The sequence below is a fragment of the Megalops cyprinoides genome, chromosome 15, assembly GCF_013368585.1.
Source record: "Megalops cyprinoides isolate fMegCyp1 chromosome 15, fMegCyp1.pri, whole genome shotgun sequence".
NCBI classification, from domain to species: Eukaryota; Metazoa; Chordata; class Actinopteri; order Elopiformes; family Megalopidae; genus Megalops; species Megalops cyprinoides.
This window is the reverse complement of record NC_050597.1, coordinates 28,824,968-28,847,408: the sequence shown is the minus strand read 5'-3', so window position 1 is coordinate 28,847,408 and position 22,441 is coordinate 28,824,968. Positions and strand designations below refer to the sequence as shown.

Sequence of the window (22,441 nt, the reverse complement as noted above, 5' to 3'; positions counted from 1 at the left end):
GATAGCGTCCTTCACAAAATCCCTGCCAAGGAGGGACATCAAAATGCCTGAGTTACACAGCTTGCCTAGCGCAACGTTACATTTTGAAAATCCCTCTCAAAAATTCATGATCACTGATGGTCTTACAGTTCTTGTATTACCCAATATGACCTTGTAAGTTGCTCAGGAGATGAATATGGTGACATTTGGTACTGACTAGAGACAGGAGATGCCCACGGAAAACACAGCTGGTACGAGTGAAGTTGCACATGTGCGTACGTGTGTGTGTCTCTGTGTGCGCTCGTGTGTGTGTGTGTGTGTGTGTGTGTGTGTGTGTGTATGTGTGTGTGTGAGCCAGCTCCTGGCTAAATGGATGGTTGTTGGCACTGTAAGGAGGGTGTCTCCCCCCCCCACTCTGTTCAGAATCGGGTGCTCTCATGTTTCAGCATGCGGATTTTGGAGAGCCCATCGGCCCCCCGGTACCCGTACCCCTGGTGCTGCTCCTCCAGTCACCGGCCGCTGCTGCTGGAGGTGGAGCTGCTGCTGGAGCTGGAGCCGCTGGAGCCCCGGTCCTCAAAGATGGAGATCTCAATCTGATCACACCAACGTCAAGGCTCAGTCAAGCGTGCATCTGATATTCCGGCCATGTGGAGAAATCTAAATATGGGCCTCATCTACATACATAGATAATAAATGGACATAAATAAGTCCAGGATATTTTTCAGGCTCATAGTTCACCAATACCATTTTACTGGAACTGACAAAGAACCAGTAGTTGTTTGTCAGCTCCAATCAAGTGGTGCATTTTATTGCATCCCCCTGTCCTTAAATGGAAGGACAGAGGGACCCAATAAAATTATTAGAAGCATTGGCATAGATAGATGCAAAGAATCTCATAAATACAACAGTGAACAGGACTGGAATCTGGAATATGTGACCGCTAATGGAACTATTCAGTGTCAGTTGACATTGTATAATATTGTATAATGTATCCTGTTGGACTTCATCTATATTCTTCTATCAAATGCATGAGTTTTTTTGTCAGGTTTATATGGGAAAAACCATGTGAGATCACCTATTCAGAAGGGTTGGAAAAACCCCGTCTGAATCTACTTCAAACTTATGCTAATTAAGTTGTGATTTCACACTGGGGCCACAATTTGGGGATTTTCTGGATCAAAGCGGATCAAAGCCTTAAGTTCCCCACAGTAAATGGCCTTCAGATTCATATCTCCGCAGTCCCAGACTACATCATCGGAATGTAGAGATCAGCTCTGCTCACATTTAACACAAACCAAATTATTCCCAATTCATGAGGATTGAATGGTTCTATTAAATTCTGGTACGTTAAGTCACAAGATTTTCTTCATAAGAATCCGCCATTAGGTCTGTCTCAGTCTGTTTGCCTCTTTTAGCAAAAGTCTGAGAATGTCAGGAAATGTCATAAATACTTGCTAAGTTGAAGGTACCTCAAATGACACTGGGTAATACAGCTCATAGTGCTTCATTAAACTGTGTACAATATTGTGGATAGCACCCTCTGGTGGTCAGTGCAGGACCCTGTGGTGATGGTCAGCCAGGCAAAGCTTTGCCAAGTAAAAGTGTCAACTCAAACCATCATATGACAATACACTGTTCCCAAGGGAGTTTGCAGTGAAACAGGTTTTGGAGGCAGCTGGGCCTAAAGCCATGAGGGAGAACGAGTGACAGTCCTGCCAGACGTGTTTGATGGTCCACTGGATAGATTTTCCTCTTTTTTCAACAAAATCGCCTCAAATTATGGGATTTCAAAGAATAACATATTCTTGGAAGGCCCTGAAAGGCCATGATTATTGTACCTGGAGACAGAAGGCAACAGCACAGCCAGATGGGAACTCAAGGCGATTGGGTATTCATCAGCGTTGAGACGAGACACACCCAAATGGCTGTCAGATCATTGCAGATTCACAGAGGAATTATTACACAATACTGAGAGTACCATACACCACAAACCCCATGGGTATTGTGTGTGTGTGTGGGAGTGGGGGGAGGGGGAGCCGAGGGGGATAATTTCAAAAGAATGATACATGAATAAATATGATATCCTGTTCGCAGTGTTAGAAAAACAACCACCTCCCATTTGGTGTAAACAGATCCGTTGATGCTCACGCCCACCGCTGGTGTCTGAACTGTCACAGTTTGTTTTCACCGCTGTCTGTGAATAAAGAGGCTGCTGGTGGGCATATGCTTTCCTTAATGGTGCAGTTTCCATACAGGAAAACAGAACTCAGACTGAAGACGTGAGCCATCACTGACACACATCAGAGAACCTGGTTTGACCAGAGAACCATACCTCCGCCCCCGAAAGGTCACTCATCATGGCTTATCAGAGAGCATGCCACCATGTTTTGCAGACATACCATCTTTACTAAAGATGGCGGAATCATCCTCGAGTGCCACAGGGGCCATCACAGTGGTCACGAATGCTGTTGGAAAGCATAACCGGTAAAGTTGTCATATGCCAGCCATGCAGAGGACAGTGTTCGCACTTGTCAAAGTCTGACTGAGATGGAGACATCAACATCAATGGTTGGAGGACACAAAGGCTAAAGTAACGTTATTTATCTGGAAAAGCTGCCACTTTACCATCCAAGCCTATATTGTCCACTTCTTTAAACAATTTAACAAAAACATTATAAAGTGAAATACATGGGAAAACTATTGAAAATAGCATGCAGAAAAGTTTACATACTTTGCTCAGCTGATTTATGAATATGTAATGCATATATAACATTATCCCTCTGTTTGCTTTTCAAGGAGAAGAAACCTAGTTTCTTTATAAGGACAAACAGAATGAAAAATCCTCTGTTTACATTCCCTGCTCCTGTTGATGGACAGCAGCTACCCTATCTATTGAGTTGTACTGACTATGCAAACAACCTCTCTTCATGAAGGTGTGCTCAAAACTGTGACCTCCAGCAAGGATACCACCCTCATGCCCCTCTCGATGGGGTCGGTGATGAGCAGGCCTCGGGGCGCGTAGATCTTTTCGTTCTGCTCCTGAATGTATTTGGAGATCTTCTTCAGCACCTGGGAGGGAGGAGAACGCAGATGGGCCGGGTCAGGTGGAGCATGGACACTCCTGCACACAGCAGATGTCTGCATCTGCGAAGACTGGGAGTAATCTCAGGTGCGGGAGTCCTCTGATGCTACCTGAGTGTGTCGGGTAGGGTGTACATACAGTGGTGTTTGCACAGCATGAGCGAGGGTGGATTAGTCATTACTTTACACGACATTACATGTCGCATTTATTTCATTCATTTATTTTAGCATTTATTTTATTCGCTTAGCAGACGCTCTTATCCAGAGCGACTTACATAGGTTGCAATTTTATCTATTTAAACAGCTGGGTTATTACTGAGGCAATACTAGGAAAGGTACCTTGCCCAAGGGTACAACAGCATTCCCTTAATGGGGAGTTGAACCAGCAACCATTGGGTCATGACTCCTGCTCCTTATCGCTATGCCACACTGCTGCCCTCTTGAAGTTTCCCCTACACAGCTGGACTGCCACAGATTTGCAAGAACTGCGCTGTCTAAACAGTGACTTCTTGTCTCAATATTTAGGAAAACACCTCCTTTCTCCCAGGCCCATAATCCAAACCAAGAATAACTTCACCATTTAGCAAGAAGCTATTCATGACTCAATGGGTTCAATTACCAAAATTGACAACTTTAGTTTTGCTGCATTACTTTTTTATTCTGCAGCTTGGCTCTCCCTCTGGGGCACGCTCTCGCTCGATTCCGCGGGTAAGATGCTAGCGCGATTTGGAAACACAATAAAGCACAAGGGCCCAGATTATTTAGATTGCGCCAGCATGGTGTTTTTTCATTTCGCAAGTAAGCATTGCGCCAGATGCACACTCATAGCTGCGCTCCCCAGTGAAGGGAGACTGACTGTTAACTCCTCGCTCCAGGAACAAAGCTCCAGGAATAAATCACTAGGATGCTTCATAAAAGGAGAGGGAAACAATCTACTTTTATCTGGTTTTGGTTGAGTGATAATTACACAATTGTCTAGCTGCAAGCGATGTCATACATTGCTGAGACTCATAAATGACCATTCAGCATTACTTTGCACGCTTCTTGAAACATGCAAATGCTGTGTTACGGATTGATCTGCCATGCTTTTCTGAAGTTTGAGCATGCTTAGCAATGCTTTGTGTCAGCTCCACTACAGAACCACAAAGCATGAGATGAGGTCATTTTAGCGGACATACTTCACACAGGTGCTATTGTGCTCTGAGGCTGTGGTTGCTCCTATTCATTATCCATCTCTGTCCATCAGTCACACCTTTAAGGTGGTGCAGGTTTGAGTGGGCCCCTGGGCCTGCATGCCTGTGTGTTCAGGTGAGAGGGCCATAAGCCAGTAACTGTGATCCATACAGAGAATGTATCCCAGAAAAAAAGTGTCCTGTTCTTCTCCTACTGATAGTGTTGCCCAGAAAACAAAACGGTTTGTTCCCAGAAATCCAAGGGACCATACTTCAAGGGCAGAGATCCAAGGGACCATACTTCAAGGGCAGAGATCCAAGGGTCCATACTTCTTCTCACCGCATGGAAAAGCACTACGTCTGGACATGACAGAGAAAATGTGGCACCGTTCAGACACAAGGGAGGTTTTTGAATTGATTTTTTCCATGAGGATTTTTTTCCATCTTTTAATTAGAACCCCTATTCTAGAGTCAAAACATGCAATTTTCCCTCTTAGCTTGTCCTTGCTTAGAGGCTTTTGGCTGTGCTTGGTGGCTCCGGTGTAGCTACATGCACTCAGTCCACTATGATGGTGCAGGTGTTAATCTATTAGCCTATGGAACACTCAGACATTCACGCCAAGATTTACATCTGTTCATGTGTGGCCTCTAATCCGCTGCGGTGCAAAAAAAAAAAAAAATTGAGTGCGTGCACTTTGTCATCCTCTGTCACGAATTTCTGAATCCCATCTTTCAATGTAAATATTTTACCAAACTTTTTTTTTTTTTGAAAGGACAGGATAAACAAACATTGCTGGGAATTTCACAGCACGGAGTGATAAGATCTTAATGTTGCACAAATCTGACAAAACACAAAAGAAGCCACTTCCTGACACTTCTGCTGACAAGCTTTATATATGACGTGAAACAGAGGGCAGGCATGGGAGCTGGGAATGACCTGGGATTTTCCATTTCCCTGGAGTCCTGTTCTGGGCGGCTGGCGCGTTGGAATATAAACGAAACAATTAATGTCTGTGCCCTTTCGGGAGGTGTCCGTGGCACTCAAAACCATGTTATCATTGGCAGGGTGGGGTACGCTCGGTGGTGGACAGGTGCGAGCTTTCGCAGGACCCAAGCAGAACAGCGCACACTTCGAGCGAGACATTATTTGAGCGTTCGCTTTGCTGCAAATTAAATCTTATCTCACATCCTTTCATTCAGAGGCTTGTTTTATGTTATGCCCCTGGCGTGTGCCAGCCCGCCCTTACAATGGGGCCGCTGGCCATATAGGAAAGAGCACAGTGCATGAAATGCGTGTGAAACTCTCACAATTCAAGGTTAGGTGGGAAAATTTGAGCTGTACCATCAGCAGTCTTGATTCAATGAGCCAGAGCAAAAGTTCAACTGTATTGTCCCTTGCAGGATAAAAGCTAAAGATCAAGGTTACAAGGATTGTTATCTGAGAAAGCTGGCAAGGGCCTATAAGATGATGCATGATTAGGTCCTTTTGGTTTCTCCAGCTCTCAGAGGGTGTGGTTGGCAGTTAATTGTATGGTATTATGGTTGTGTGGTGATTGGGTCAAAGACAGCCCCCACCCTCACCTTTTCGTAGCGCGTCTCCATGCAGAGGAAGATGATGTAGGCTGTGGCACAGGCCAGGCAGCCCTCCAGGTACGACTGGCCCCCGATCTTCTCCGCCTCAGCGTAGAAGGTGTTGAGCGTCTTCACCGTGTCTTCAAAGAGAGTCCGCTCAATCTGTCGACAGTAGCCACAGTCACAACTGAGAGATCAGATGCTCTTCGGAGAAATGCAACTCCCATTTCAACCAGTCTCCCAAAATACTCATTATTTCCCTCTTCATAAAATACCTTTTGGAAATGAGAAAGCTGAATTTTCAAATACAAAGAATTAATTAAAAAATGTAAATGCTGCAATGTGACCAGACACAGACACTGTTCCAGTGGGAGGCAGGTATATGCAATTGTTCCCTAATTTCTGTCTGTGCTCTTGATTTCATCTGTCCCACAAGCCCTGATTATCCGTACTAAATAGTCCTGAGTAATCAAAACTGTACTTTTAATGCTGGTAACTAAGGGAACAGAATGATATCAGTTCTTCTCTAAAAATATCTTTTCCGTTTGATATCCTCTGAGTGGCTGACATTTATTCAGCACTGTAATGTTTTATTAACACTTCAGCAGAGTTCATTAGAGTAGGGAACTCTCTGTGTGTGCCGGGAGGATAGCTTAATAGTCATCATGGAATGCATAAAGCCCTGTTAGAGCTCAGTGCTTAGCCCTTCAGCACTATCTCACTGGCCTCTCTCCCTCTCTGTCTTTCTCTTGGTCTGTCACATGTGCAAGCACCAAATATTTTGATCTTGGCAGATTTGCCTGGCTGTATGTGGCCTGTGTGTAGCTTTACTACACCAATGAGCACATGTATGGCATGGAATTGCACCATCTCAAGCTTGTGCATGAGGGGAGGCTCACCCGGCTGTCCAGCTCAGAGGGGAACTTGGTCTGGAACTTGCAGATGGTTCCCTCGCTGTAGTCCCTCTGGATGAAGACTTTGGTGGCCAAGGAAGCGCTGTGGCGGAGCTCCTGCAGGTTGTGGAACTGCGGGGAGACACAGCACTTCAGTGTCACCTGTACACACACCCCAGCGTAACATGCACACCCAGACACACACAGACACACACAAACACAAACACATACATACACACACAAACACACACACACACACACACACACACACACACGCATGCACACACACATAAACAGGTGGTACCCTGACATCCATATCCTGGCTTCTACACACTGTTCAAATAAAAGCTTCTTTCAACAGGATGGAGAATTTGCCTCGAGAAGACAAATATCCTTGACAATATCTGTCATCTCTATACATTAAGCTTTGATTTATTTATTTAATTTTCATTTTGACAAGCCCAAGAACAGGATTCTGCAGGAGAAGAATCCATTCTAATATTATCATAATTTCCACATGTTGAAATTACTGAACATGTATGGTCTGTGCTTTGCAGATAATTGCATTTAGGGAAAAGTGTTTGAATTCAACCTTTGGGCGATAACACAAAGATGTTGTTATTCCAGATGTCCCTGACGTGTGGAGGCGACGTACAGTAAAAATATACTTTTAGGATTAAATGTGATATTTGGAAATGTCCGGAAAGTGCTGGAAAGCTTTCAGAGCCGCACACCAGAGAAGGGCTTCCTCCGTGTTACTCTTGCCCTGCTCTCATCCCCATGTGTCCCTGTGTGTTTGCACTGACAGTCTCCATCTCCTCCTCCAGCCTCACCATTCCCATTAGTTTCAGCTATATTTTTCATTACCTGTTTATTTTGCTCTAGTCTCATGTGGGCCATTTTGTTTTTGTAATGGAATAAATAAATCTCCATCCATATCAGTTGTGTTTTTTTATTACCTGTTTATTTTATTCTACTCTCAAGCAGGTCATTTGTTTTTGCAATGAAATAAATAAAGCATAGCACAAAAAAGCATACAATAGGATATTATAGAATGGGATTAAACAAATAAATAGATTAAAAACCCAAACGAGTAAGCATAATTTAAGAAAAGATTTTTTCAAAAAATCCATCAAAACAAATAACCTGAAGTCTGCTGAAACAAGTGGGAGTGTTTATGAGTGCATAACGACATCTAATATTTCCACCGGCAAGTCATGTAAGGGAAGTCTTTCTGCGCAATGGTGGAGTCAGTGAATGCCGGTCGATTTTCTCAAAAAACGATGACATTCGTGGAATTCAAACGCATATTACTCTGTCAACAGCTGCTCAAGCTGGAAGCGACGACAAGGATGAACGTCCTACTCACCCTACTGTGCAATTTTTAACGATTAAGAACATTATGAGCTGATCCTTGTAACACGGTAACTTTTTTGCATAAACCGCACCTCACCAAAACACGATGCTCTGGGTTTCTGAAACTGGCTACGTTAGTTTGCCAAACCAAACTTTCCCACTGATTAGTTGAAACCTTCTCGCGTAGAGGGACCCAAATGGAGGGGTAACTACGATCACAGTGCCACAGGAGTCACAGCCAATGAGCTCCTAATTACAGCTATTAAATTCCTCTCCTGACGCAAGCCTGTAATTCCAGAACACAGTTGCTGTCCGACAGCACATCTCTGGAATAAGTGGTTGAGGGGGTCAAGGTGTAAACGCAGCGTACGCTGCACTTTTTTCACCCCCGTGAGAATTTCAGCCCATTCGACCCCTCACGTCACTCTGGCAGGACGAGTTTGTTTTCGGGATTGAGGAAGTTATGCCATAAACACCGCTTCCAAGATGGACGGATTTCAAGAAAACAATCGGAAGGCTTCCAGGCCTCCCTCGGCAACTCCAAACATCCACTTCAATTATGTCACTCCCCCCTCCCCTTCTTCAGGCAGCGCATAAAGGATTTTGATATTCCCACGAAGCAAATCATTCTATTAATAGTTCAACATATCAGCAGAAGGTCACTGTTAATTTAGCCAAGACCAGATCGGTTGACCTAATCAGCGCAATTATGACGCAGATTTCCGTTCCAAATATATTGTGGATATGGGATTTGGTCTCTCACCAAACCTACTCAGCTCCACACAATGCTGATTACACACACACACACAGAAGAAAAAACAATTGAAATCTTTGGAATAGCATGATTCCAGATTGTTTGAGGGCTCCAGGGCTGAGAGCAGTGGGTGCATGTGCTGAGTCAAGCCGTCAGCGAGCCGACGCGGGGCGTGGTTTCGTCTGGCGCCTGCACAGAGTGACAAAGCCGACAAAGCCAGGGCCAGTGCGTTGGGTCTCATCAGCCTGCATGGGAGCAGCAATCAGACTGCATTACCGCCACGAGAAACATCAAAGTGCTTCGCTTCACTCCAGAACAGACGTGGCCAATTAACTGCGGCACCAGTGCTGGGCCTACACTTTGGGGAGGCTAGGGGGCGCTTGTCCCAGGTCTTGCTGCCTCCCCTGGCCAAATGTATTAGACGCACGCAGGTTTAGGTAATGATTCTATTTCCACCGTCATGGACTACACAAATGTTTCTCCTTTATGTTGCTGCATAGTGCCGAAGCAGTCGCTGCCAATGCAGACCCAGCCCTCCCATTACCGAGTTACGGTACACGCAGTTGAATAAAAAGAGGGGATTGCCGGGGCTCCACCAGCTGAAACATTGGAACCCAGAATTCGGAATTCGGAACTGGCAACAGCTGGTGTTTCAGTTACACCAACACGTCCACAGGGGTATGTCTGAGCAACGGGCAGGGGCAGGCGCAGGCGCTGATGGATGCTAGGGGGGGATATTCGCAGGTCTCCGGTTTCTAAGGCAGCACTTACCCAAGCCAGGCAGAGCCATGGGTGATGGAGGAGCTGGGTCAGGACACGGAATGCACCAACCCCCCCCACCCCATGTACCCAATCCCCCCCCCCCCCCCCCCCCCCCCCCTTCGCCATGTAAAACTCCCTGTCAGGGAGAAAAGCCCTCATCATCATCATAATCTGGGGGACAGACAGTGATGGAATAGGAGTGGACAGGGGCCTGCGCTCTGGGGTGTCTCATCAGGCCCACGATGCCTCATATCCCATGATCCCCCCATTTCCCTCCACACTGTAATCCCCTGCCTGGCAGCAGCCCTCGTTGCCCTCACAAACCGGGTTGGTCCACTGAGAGATGATCCATTTCAGCTCACTGGGGGAAGGAGACCAAGGGAAAGGAGACCAAGAGGAAGACAATGACCCCACTGCTCTTTTCACTGTGCCTCCCACTGTGCCTCCCCGCTCCCTCACTCCACAGCAACTAACTGCAAGACATCCAAGTGGGGAGGATATGCTTGCATCCCTTTGCAGACTGTTAAATAGACTGCCAGCTCCAGATTGGTAGCAAAGATGGCTCAGAGAATTGTTAATCACAAATGCATTATCGAGTACTTTAATCTTAATAAAACGCCGGGAGGAGATCTTGGTTTCCAGACCCCGAGAGATTTGCTCTGACTGGGATTGTTTTTTTTTCGCCCCCTCCTCCACGTTGGTATTTGCTGAGATCAAACTCAACAGCTCAAATGCATTCACTGCTCATGCCCACTGATGTCCGCTTGAGGTAAACTGAGAACCTTTGAAGAAGCTTCTTGTGAAGCTGTATTCAGTTTTTGGGACTTAATAGATTCGTTCATATCATAGCTAATCAGATTTATGAATGGTGTAGAATCAACCTTCACATGCCACACTGTCTGACTATGTCCACCAGGACATCTGTGTGGACCAAAACTCCATTTTATCAAAAATGACCCCAGATGCTGTAATCAACTGGGCAAGGTATGTCAAAAAATAGCAAAGCCAAAGCGAGCCGCCTTCACTTTAACAGAGTTAAACACCCACTGTAAAAATGTGGAAAACAGTTATCTCTTAGCTGGCTAGATAATTAAATTAGCCTGCTAGGTGGTTTTATTTCCCAAATGCTTCTCTGTACATGTAGCATTTATGCATCCTCCATCTAGTTTGACCAAGCTTGGCCTGCATTCATGATTGTAAGCCTCCACATTAGTTTGCTAGGGGCTAAGGGAAGTTCCACTCCCTATCTGCCTACTGTAGCGTAATGTCTGTTATTAACTTTGACTGAACTGTCCAGGCTAACCAGGATTCAAATGAGATGGAAACAGCTCTAGGTTTCAGTAAGGTGTTTTGTGTATGTGTCAGGGTGTAACTGTTGTAACCGCTGTACTGTACTGATGTACTGTACATCAACTACAGTGTTTACAGCTGAGTTACAATTCTGTCCCTTACTGTATGTTTCACTGAACTGCATTACCACAGTGGAGCAAAGAAACATCTTGAAGGTTTAGGCAGTAGGTTAAATGGTATGTGTTTGTGATACTGCCCTGTGTCGGCCCTCTTTCATACTCTGATGGTGAGCTCTCACACCTTCCACCACATGCTCTCAGGCCACATTGTCCTAACAATATTAAGACCATCGCTCCGAACACGAAACCAAACAAAACAAAGCACATGTGCTGACCATCTGCCCCCCAAATTAGAATGCAGGAAGAATAACTGCAACCAACAACAAGCTACCTTTGTAAACTGGGCAGAAATTGTGCATATCTGTTATGCATAGCCAGAGCAGACATATTTAAACCTGGCAGAAAATATAGGTACCCACAATGCATAACCAGTGAATAGGTTTTTAAATCAGGCAGAAAGCATACATATCCATTGTGCATAACCAGTACAAAGAGAGGTTAATTTAAAAGACATTTGATTGTTGCGGTACTTAAAAGGGCACAAAATTACCCCAGCAGCAGGCAGTGATATGGCTGCACATGGCCCTGTGGTCCCATTAGAGAGACAAATTGCAGGGTTCTGTGGCGGTGACTGATTGAGGCAACATTGCAGGGTACGACTGCTTTCTGTCTTCTTGTCACCCCCACGCTTTCTCCCTCTCTCTTTCTCTCTCTCTCTCTCTCTCTCTCTCTCGCTCTCTCTCTCTCTCTCTCTTTCTCTCTCTCCCTGTCTCTCCCCCTGTCTTCCATCTCTCACTTCAGCTCAGAGCTGTTGAAGGGGATTGCTTCATCAGCATGACATGTTTCCAGTTTTTGCCACACTGATTTTGCCGCTCTTAGAAATGGCATGACGAGTTGTGACATTTGACATATGGGAAATGCTGCCATGTTTTGCCCACAGCTGTCCTCACGGCCAATATGACTGGCTTTCCTATTGCTCCAATAATGCTGGGGGGCGGGGGCATTGGGGGTGCATGATGGGGACCTCTCCCTGTTTACAACATGCAGTGACCTTTTCCTGCCATTTCACACGTGACACCTGACTGTTGAACCATTCGGAAAAGCCCTCTCTCAGCTACGAGGGTGGATGCACACGGTTTACAAAAAGCTCAACCCAATTACAGCACAGTGACCCCTGAAACAGAGGGAGGTCTCACACCATCAATTTTACGAGTATTTATTTGCCAAACGCGCTTATCCAGAGTGACTTAGCAGGGAACATGAGTGCATACAAGAAGGCCACATAAACAAACAGCATGTACAGGAAATGTCAGACCGGATTGGGACAACGGTGCCAGCCCAGAATATTACAATAAGGAGCACCGTACTGAAAATGCAGACAAAGCAATATGATAATGTTGGCTTTCGGTGAAATCCACTATTCTTCATAATCAACACTTCATCAACTAGTTTCAATGACAAAAACAGTAAAATATTAGATGCTTATAAGAATGTGAGAAATATAAGATGAAGTGCTATACAGCAGGCTTGGTCCATTGTTGCGGATGTTTCACGTAGGGTTCTGGAATGGGTGGCATAGCACAAGACAATATTAGAGTGAACATGTCATGATTCCCAGTAATAGCTGCTTTGATTTAGGAATGATAGGGAATGTAAGAATAGTGCAAATGGATGCCTATGGAAAAACATGAATGGAGCCTGAACTAAATGCCTGAATAGCTGTGCATCTCAGCCTCTGAGCTCTCAACTGTTCCCTGGACCGCTCACATTAAATGTGTCGTTTATAATTAATAGGGTCTGGACCAGGATGCTGGCACTCAACCAGAGACAGGGGATGCTGTGCTACCGTCCGTGCCTGTGTCTCTCTTTGTCTCTCTGTGTTTCTCTCTGTCTCTCTCTCTCTCTGATCGATGGAGCAGCTCTTACCAGCTGCGCTCCACCCATTACACAAGCCTAGAGAGACAAGACACAACAGTGATGGGTGGGCGGGAGAACCTGAACGGGACAGACACCGGTGACCTTGCTGTCATAGTCCGAGCCCATAGCTGCTGTGGTCCAGCCGGAAGTGGAGATCTGCCGATCAAAGTGCATGGGCAGGAGAGGAGATGTGAAACGGACGAGCGGCACGTGATCGTACCGTCATGCAAAGTACGTGTTGAAAGACTGACAAATGTTTCAGCAGCAGCGTGGTGTAGTGGTGAGGATCAGGGCTTGCTACCCAAAGGTTGCTGGCTCAATTCCCTTTAACCAAATTGCTGTTGTACCCTTGGGCAAGATATTTAACACAGAATTGCCTCAGTAAACATCCAGCCTTATAAATGGATCACTTGTAAGAACTGTAACTTATGTAAGTTGTTCTGGATAAGAGCGTCTGCTGAGCAAAGTGTAATGTGAAGATTCAGGATTCTCATTTGGACATGAGGTAGGGGGAGGAGAGGTTTCCCCAGCAGTTCAGTTGTGTCTGAATCCTGAAGTGAGCTTCAGTGGTTTTAGTGTCACAGGCCTAAGGATGTGCTGTGCAGGCAAAAAGACCACATCCTCTGTGTATATACAGTAGGACGAGCGCGTGCTTCCCTGACACGCACAGGCAATCATGGGCCTTTGTTCAATACAACCACTATGTACTTTCAGCTGTTCCACCAGCTGTGAGTGGCAAATCTGTATAGGTGTTCCCTTTCATTGATCATAAAGAAACATTTTCAATCTATTAGCTGCTAAAACTATGATGTTTCCCCTTCTGTCTCTCAAATGGAGCACCCCAAGCATGAGCAAAAAATAGGGGAACAACTGCCGAATGACAAATGCTTTACCTATTGAGCTGTGTTTGCTCGTCAAATACAGATGACAAAACAGACAAAATAAAACTGTAAAATAAAAAAAATCTTAATTTTCTGACTTGGCTAAATGACATGTTTCAGTGTCAGACTTTCTCAGATCAGCCAAGGGCAAAGCCCACTCTGGCTAGACTGACTGGGTGAGAGTTGTTGCAGTTCTGTGAGAGGTTTATGTGCCCACGCACCAACACCACTGCACCACCTACCAGTGATCCCGCCTAATGTACAGGCGTAAGGGCAGAAGAAGAGGCCTATCAATGGCAATGAACAGGAACAGACAGAGGAGTGGAGAGGGGGCAATATTGCACCTCGCTTGAGGTGGGAAATTGAACCAAGGGTCAAAGGGAGGGAGGAAGCTTTTGGTGGTGGGACACATGCGCAACTCACAGGAAGAGAAATGTGGCAAGCTGAGACTTGGGAGAGCAAGACTGTGTGTGTAGAAGCTCAAAGTGAAATATCACCCCATAAAGTCCCCATCATTATGTCCACTAAAGCTGGCAACCAAAAACACTTCCATTTCTGAATGTCAAACAGGGGCTGTACAATGTCTGTCACTTTCTAATCTCTTAGGCTAACACATTTCGATTTTCAGTCAAACAGGAAGTGCTGTGAAGCTGCACATTAATACAAAAAGAGAATCAATTCCTTTGTGTAAGAGGTTTCCATGTCACTCCAGTGAGCCATCAGGCTTGTCCAAATAAGTACCAAGGCTTTCATCTGTTCTCACTGAATCAGATTACATTGATCTCTATCCAGCTGCATACAGTAGGTATCTTGATTTGAAAGATAGAACCAGCATGAAAGTATTCTTTAGTTTCTGTGATGGTATTTCAGTCCCATGCTGAAAAAAATGAGCAGCCAACTCTGAACACCATGTACCATGCTAATGCATTTTATGACAATGTCTAAAAATAGCCTGTTCTTTATATGGTGGTGGGAGAAGATGTGACAATGGCACTGGGTCTCCGGTAAGTAATTAATCAAACCCTATCTCGTTGCTTTGGAGACGAGCCCGATTACTGTCACGCACTCTTAGCAACGGAAGATTTGTGCCGCAATCAATGCACGGCACTTGTGCAGTACGTAGGAGTAACGCAAGGATGGTGCTGTTTAAAAGAGCAAGTACACTTATACACTTTAAAACTTTAAGACTTAATGCATTGTAGCATGATGGGATCGACTAAGATTTCTTCTGGCTGGAATTCTGACAAACAGAAGGAATGCGGATGGTTCTGTAAAAGTGCATGGATCTAGAAGACAAAGCACTGGGAGGCCATCTGGTTGGAGATTCCCACCACTTATAAAGGGGTGCTGACCTGTGAGGACGGTACTGTGTGTCCAAATGAACACTTTCCCTGCATTCTTTCAACACTTACTGATTCTAACTTTAGGTTAATGTCAATCACTCAAGGTAATTACTGCACACATTTTGAAGAACTCTTGATTTTAATTCACTTAAAGTCCACTTCAGAGTTGAGTGGAGCAGCTGTGAGATGTCTTGCACTATAATGCACAAGCTTACAGTCCATTATTTAGGAGTACAGTACATTATTTAGCGTTGCAGCAAAATCTCCATCTGACTGATTACCTATTTTAATTTAGGGTCTATTACGTGGAACTATGGTAAATAAATGCTGTTCTCTCTTCAGTGTAAAGGCAAACCCCCCACCTTTTTTGCTTTTAAATACATATAGCTGGTAGCCCTGGAATTAACAGAGGTTTCTGTATTAGTGCACGCCTGTGCCATGTATAATTTCTTTGATCCTTAACAAACCCAATGATATCTTTTATAATCTGGTGTTTCTTTTCAAAGAGCTGGCCATGGGCAGGGGCATTTCTAGCTATTGAAAAGATCCAGGCTAAGTCAAGTTTGCCTGGAGCTTGTCCTTTTTTTTGAAGGGAGATTGACATTGGTAGGTTGGGGAGGTTATATCTACCTTTATAATAAATAAATATTACCACACTTTTGGACACTGCGAGTCAAGTTCCGCTCTGTTACACAGTCTGTCTGTTGTTTTGGTATAAACACCTCCTTTTTCAGGGCAAAAACATTTGGGGCTAGGCTTAAAATATTCGGGGCTATAGCCCCGAATGATTGGACCCAACGACGCCACTGGCCATGGGCATATTAGCATATTGTCATAGAGAACACTTCATTTCAGGCCATTCAAAGAAAGGGAGATAAGTACTGAATTCATTGAACTGAATGCTTTCCAAGGAGAGTCAGATTTGATTGAGACGGGTATGTCTGCTGAAAGGCAATGTAATGAAAGTATGCTTAAAGATTATGACTCTGACAACCAATACCTTGGCCACAAGTCATCTGCTAGACGGAGCCAATACACGCCTGTTCCTAATCTTCAATCCAAGGTCCTTATCAGTTACAAACAGTCGCTAAATTCCTGTGCTTTTCATCCTCTAAGTCAGACAACATGGAAAGTTGGTTTTACATTTAACCTGGGCTTATTTTTTCATCAAAAATAACATTTTTTGGTTTTTATGACTGTTTAAAAATTCACTGTCGAGACGTCCTAATCATATTGTCAGACACCTAAAAAACACAAGTCATTAAGTTCATTTTTAGTCTGGCCACTGAAATCAAGCATCAACTCGAATGTAGCGGACTTTGGCGGTGCCTTTTAAATGTAAAGGTCAAATGGTAAAGAGCGCATTAGGAACGCATTGACATTTAATAAATTCTAACCGGTATAATTCAGGGCTTCGGGAGCATACCGTGAATAAAAATGTCACGCAGGGTCAGAGCATGTGTGATTATTACGGAGCCTGTTTGCTGGTAATTTATTGGGAGCCGACTGTACAGCGAGCGCGTTAGAATTCAAGACGGCACACGCTGCCTGTCTGTGCTAGGAGCTACTGTCCACGGTGCTGACAATTTACATCCCCAGCAGTGTATAACGCAGCGCGCACAGCCTCTCCTTCATCCAACCCCCAGACCGGACACAAAGGACTGTTGTTTTCCCTTAATGTACACGGATTATACCCCGATTTAATTTCCCTATAGTGTTCTAGGTCTTCGGTCTCAAGGGCTGAAACACCACCACAAACAAGATGCGTTTTACTGCATTTCTGTTCGACCACATTACAAAATCGCGCAGGGGAAAACCGTAACCACACTTTGAGATGACATTAGGAGGAAACGTTTAAACGTTGTCGATGAATGCAACATATTCATTGCTACTGTTTACCATCGTGTGCAAAGTGTTTTCTTCACAGAAATCGAAATCGATGTTGAATTACTCGCTCGCTGCAAACCCCTTTTCAGTTTTATTTAGAATACTCTGTCAGTGTGATTTAAAACATAAACTTGTTCATGTTAACACAAGATTCGTCGCAGTTCAGTGCAATTTAAGTCGCGTGTATTAGAAGAAGAACAGCTCTCAATGCACTTGTAGCTTTTTCCCGTTTTCCAAAGGCGTTAGTCAATAAATAAGACTCACACTAGACATATTTATGTTTTATCTCTCAATTGACTCACAACAATCAAATTTGGGCCCGTTTTGCCGTTTGCTCTGGCTGGGCGGTGGAGCAGGTGCATTATCGTTTATCTCACACAATCGTCCCCTGAAAAATCAACACGCATGTGTGGCCATCTAGACTAACTCTACAATCGTTTCGTTTCCCAAAATTGCAACATTATTTAGCTCCGTCGTTTTTTTATTTTTCAAGACAGAACCACCCTCGCTCAATGTGTCGTACTTCATAGCAGACGGGTATTTGAAAGAATAAGCCGACTCTTACCTCTGTCGCCATGTTGCCATTAGCCAGGGCAGGATCTGTCCCGGTGCTGAAATCGTTTCAACTCGCTGTGGTGGGACGCCACGACAGAGCTTCGCGGGAGGGAGGGACAAACCGGAGAGGGTGGAGGAAACAGATGCCGCGAGGGGCTTAGCCATTTCATCCAGGGGATATCAGTCGACCTCCATTTGTCTGTGGTGGAAGCAGAACGTCTCACTGAGGCGGAACTCCAGGGGGAGTCAGGTGTCTTTTCGAGTTGCCCTGCCATCGCAAAAAGTAGAACTAAGAAGTCGTGACATGAAGCAATGTCAAAGTAAACGCTCGGAGAATTACAACACATTAGTATGTTCTCTGATAAGCGGTGGTTTTAAGTGAACGTTGTTTCCTCTAAGGTATCATTAGTATTAGCCGTTTGGCTGACATTTAAGTGTTTTTTTCCCTGAAAAAACATCTTTCTTATTTGCAAAAGAAACAATATAAGAGACGTCCTTAACTGACATTGCACGTGAAGGCGTTTTCCTGCTGTGTAGGTCTGTCTGGGTGAAAGTCTTCTATTTTCGATGGAAGGTATTTATTGTAAGTTAAATATTTGCTGTATTGTCTCATATTTATGCAGAACACTTGTATTTCATATGAAACTCATGATTATAACATCTTAACAGTTTTCATAATACATAAAATTCTGAACAATTCGAATAATGACGGAGTCAGCCATCATTAACACGATCAATTTGTTTTATGGACCTACACAGAGGAATATGAAACATTCACGATTTTTTATTATTTATTTTTTTAATTTTATTTTTGCTCAATATCACAGAGCTCTTTCCTTTTTTTTTCCTTTTCGACTTGATATATAGGCCTACTTGAAATCGCAGTATCTTTAAACGGAAAAGTATATGACTCGTGGTGCTGGTCTGGTTGCTGTGGTTCTGAACAAAACAAGCCTTCCAGACGACCATGTAGGCCAGTTTTAGTCCTATGCAGACACAGGGGAAATTTATAATTTAGTATGAGTCCTTTAAATTTTTATAACTCAGCGCAGTAGCTGTTGGGGCCATATAAGCTTTTAGGCGATTATAGCATCGCCACAATTAAAAGAATAATATGTATTTTAAAAGGGTGTTACGTGACAGCTTGAACACTCCCTCTGCAAAATAAATAGATATTAGATACTATCGTGTGACGAAGAGTGAATCCTTGCTGCCCATTAACGTTAGTTTTTGTTTTGTTAGGCTTTAAGAAGATTGTTTCAAAAATGTAAATATGTCATTCTCATGTATTGCTGAGCACTGATTGAATATGGAAATAACAGAATGAGTGGGGCAATGGGCAGTGTCTTTATTTTTAAATAAAGTTTGATCTGTTCCAAATCTGTCAACTTATCTGCCCACTTATAAGTAAGTAGCCCTGTTTTTTGTTTTGATACGGCCATAGTTTGACCAAACATTGAATATAGGTCGCATGTCAATCAATTTGAGGAAAATCGTACAGCCGTCAGCTTTGCGTGGGGTATCAAGTTTCTCAAGGATCCCCCTCATTTCTGGTGTGTGGCGTGACCAGGGTACTAATGCAAGCCAAGAGAAACGAGCGACCGAGATAAAGATAAAGGGAATTTGTGTTAGTAGCCTATAGGTCTTCTTTCTGCAGCTCCCCTCAACTGCTCTACTGTCTACTTTGCTCATGATATGGTAGCAACAGTCAATTACAATCAGAATGAAATATATATTATGAGGTATTCTATGTATGTATGTATCTATGTATGTATCTATCTATCTATCTATCTATCTATCTATCTATCTATGTGTTTCTATCTCTCTCCCTCTCTCTCTCCATATATATATATAAATGCATGGAAACATGAATGACTGTTCCAAATACAGCGCGACTTTATCCATAAAAAGCTTTATAAAAAGGGTATAAATGTTAAATTATTATAATGAAGAGCATGATTTGTGTGGGTGTTTGGAAAATTCTGAAAACCTACTGGAATCAACTGAGCGTGTCACTCGTGTTTGGAGACAGAAAATAATTGGTACCTCCCATTCTGAAAGTTCCATTGAACATTTTCGGTTGCCGTGGGAACGCAGCGATTCACAAAACCTCAAGAATTCACAGCCTTTACATATAAAATCGCATACTGCCGCGTTTGCCCAGCATGCTTTCCTGCGGTCCCTTCCTTTCTGAATGAAAATAGAACCGACGCACATGGGGAATGCGGAACTAAGAGTGTTAGCTTGGGCCAGGCTACTGGCTCCGGATTGCCGCTATGAGATGAATGTCCAATTGCCTGTTGGCAGACTGAGGGACTGTACCTGATGACAGATTTTTCTGCACATGTAGCCCATGCAGGCACCTTATAAGAAACTAAAAAGCAGCCTCGAGAAAGGCCAGTAGCTTTTGCTGTATGCTTGGCATATCCTGCTGAACATACTCCACGGTATTCATTCACAAATATTGTATATATTCATGACATTTATGCTTGAGGGGAAAAATACTGATAGGTTTTCAGGGTACAGCCATAGATGTCTTGTAAACTGTCAATTTAAAAACGAAGATATTTGGAGATGATGTGGCATTTTACCAAAAGGAGGATGAATGCTAAAGGGGGAAAGAGTAGACGAGGCAAATGCCAGTGTAGTGATCATAGCCGTTGATCATAACAAAGTATGAATGCAGTTTAAAGTGTCATCTTATATCACTCCATAAGCTTACAGAGAACCCAGCCCTGTACAAAAATGCCAGTTTCTGAGTCCTAAATTACCCTTGTAACAAACAGCACTTTTCTTATGCAGTACGTACAGTATGGACAACTGTCAACACATAGAGCTATTCATTTACTTGATAGATGCTCATGCCTTTGTAATTTATATATATTTATAAAAGGCACATAGATAAGAATGCCTCGTAAGCCCTATTTCATATAACTACTGACTAAACAAGACCCCCATGGTAAGACTGAAGTAATACTGAATGCAGGAGTAACAAGAAGACAGGCAAAGAGCTACTACTGACCAGAAAATGGATGCCAAGCAAGAAAACAAGAAGGAAACAACAGTAATCATAGCCTGAGTTCATGCTGTGTGTAGCGAAGGGCGAGAGCAGTCACCCCTGGGCCTACGGGGTACCGAACATGCGACTCATTGGTATGGCAGTCAGAGGGCATACTCAACCATAGTGACGGCACTCCATCACACTGTGGAATCTGATGACACTGTACACTGTACTGGAATCAGCCTAATGTGTTAGCAGCATGCAAAGGTCAGTGGGCTCTGACCCCGCAGCCTGATCTCAGAGATGCGTGAGGTTTTCTATATCACTGTAGTGTCTCCTGAAAATCTTAGAGTTTCTGTGGTTCTGCACTACTGTTTGAATCTACTACTTCTCCAAACCAGAATGTGTTTATTCTCATGCCATAATGTGTAACAGGCACACTCACTATTAGAATGTAAATACAATCTACTGGTGAACCTATGGCTTCAGCGTTGTATTTTTTTTTTTTCCTTTTCTAATTGATGGAAAGTTTGGGTTTGTGTAAATAAAATGTAAAGCATTATAAGTGGGGACATGGGTGAAGGGGAACATCAGCAGTGAGACAACACCTACACAGCATCTATAGGCTGACATAGTTTACCAGGGGCTTTACTTTATTTATAAGAGGCTGGGACTGGCTTATATTTGATGCAGATGGTATAAGTTAGGGTGACCATACGTCCTCTTTTTCCCGGACATGCCCTCTTTTTGGGACCTGAAAAATGCGTTCCAAAAAGAGGGCATGTCCGGGAAAAAGAGGACGTATGGTCGCCAAAGTATAAGTAGTCATAGTTCTGGTGCCCTGGTTACCCTCCAGATGTGTCAAATACAAAGCTGACCTTATACAGTGTGGCATTCTGGGAAGGAACAAGACCTGTAATACAAAGGTTGTCAGTTTGAGTCAGGTCATGCTGTTGTACCCTTGAGCAAGGTACTTATATACTGATATACATAAACTGTGCAAGTCGCTCTGGGTAAGCATGTCTGCTGAGAAAATAATGTAATGCAATGTGCATTCCCAACCTACATGGGATGCTTCTCGAGCAACGCTGGTCAGTTACTTCATAACTTGATAACACCTGCGATAACAGGTGATGAAGTTCCCAATTAAACTGAGACCTCATGCCGGAACCCCCACCGTGAAATGACAATAAAGTCTATTCTGATTCTGATTCTGATTCTGAGAAGCCCGTGGATCATGGACACCCACGGACACCGCTGTCAGCACTGCCTGCCCACGAGGCGACGCGTAGGGCTGTTAAATGCTATGCTAAAAGCGCGCAGATGCTGGGAAATGAGTCCGTTTGCAAAGGATTCAGAGGAAAATGGCAACCCGGGTAGGGTTTTGACAAAGCCTTCATGCGTGTGGGCGGAAGGGAGGACATGCAGAGGCGAGCGGTCCGCTGGATAATGCGCGTCGGAGGTAAAGGCGGCGAGCTGCTCATTAGATCATGATGGGATTAGACAGTGCTGCTGGGAGGCGGACGCGCAGCGAGACGGAAAGGCAAGGAGAGGGCGGTGGATGCGCCGTCATTCGAGGGGCATCGTGGGGATAAGCCGGTCTAGGTTGGCCGAGACTCCCATCCCACCGTCAGCCATCTCCGTGCAGCAGGTCTCGCGTGTTAGTTTTGTCAGTGACAGAGCGAACGAACACGCACACACAGGCGAGTGTGGGTCAGAGTGCAGAGGAAAAACTGGACCCGGCACTCTCGGCCAAGATCCCCCTTTTGTTCCATTTCCAAAACGTTTACGGTTGAGCAGGGTGTCATGCTACGAGATGTCTCTGTTTTCCTGCTACAGTCGGCAAACCAGTCAGCCCCATGACAGGACCTGCCTGCAA

At 44.3% G+C, this 22,441-nt stretch overlaps 1 protein-coding gene across 1 annotated transcript; it reads right to left on the bottom strand.

The window, feature by feature from the left end:
* Positions 1–292: 292 nt before the first annotated feature.
* On the bottom strand, positions 293–17,767 carry golga7bb (golgin A7 family, member Bb). Its single transcript, XM_036546970.1, has 5 exons — positions 17,572–17,767; positions 6,704–6,829; positions 5,814–5,966; positions 2,947–3,048; positions 293–572 (listed from the first exon to the last, which is right to left on the bottom strand). The coding sequence occupies exons 1-5, from the start codon at positions 17,581–17,583 to the stop codon at positions 489–491; spliced, it is 477 nt and encodes a 158-aa protein (XP_036402863.1). The 5' UTR covers positions 17,584–17,767; the 3' UTR covers positions 293–488.
* Positions 17,768–22,441: the final 4,674 nt, after the last annotated feature.

Coding starts and splice junctions, on each gene's coding strand:
- golga7bb (XM_036546970.1), bottom strand. Junction 3,049..5,813: donor TGGAGACGCGCTACGAAAAG/GTGAGGGTGGGG, acceptor CCTCCCTCCCAG/GTGCTGAAGAAGATCTCCAA. Junction 573..2,946: donor TCGAGAGGGGCATGAGGGTG/GTATCCTTGCTG, acceptor TGGTGTGATCAG/ATTGAGATCTCCATCTTTGA.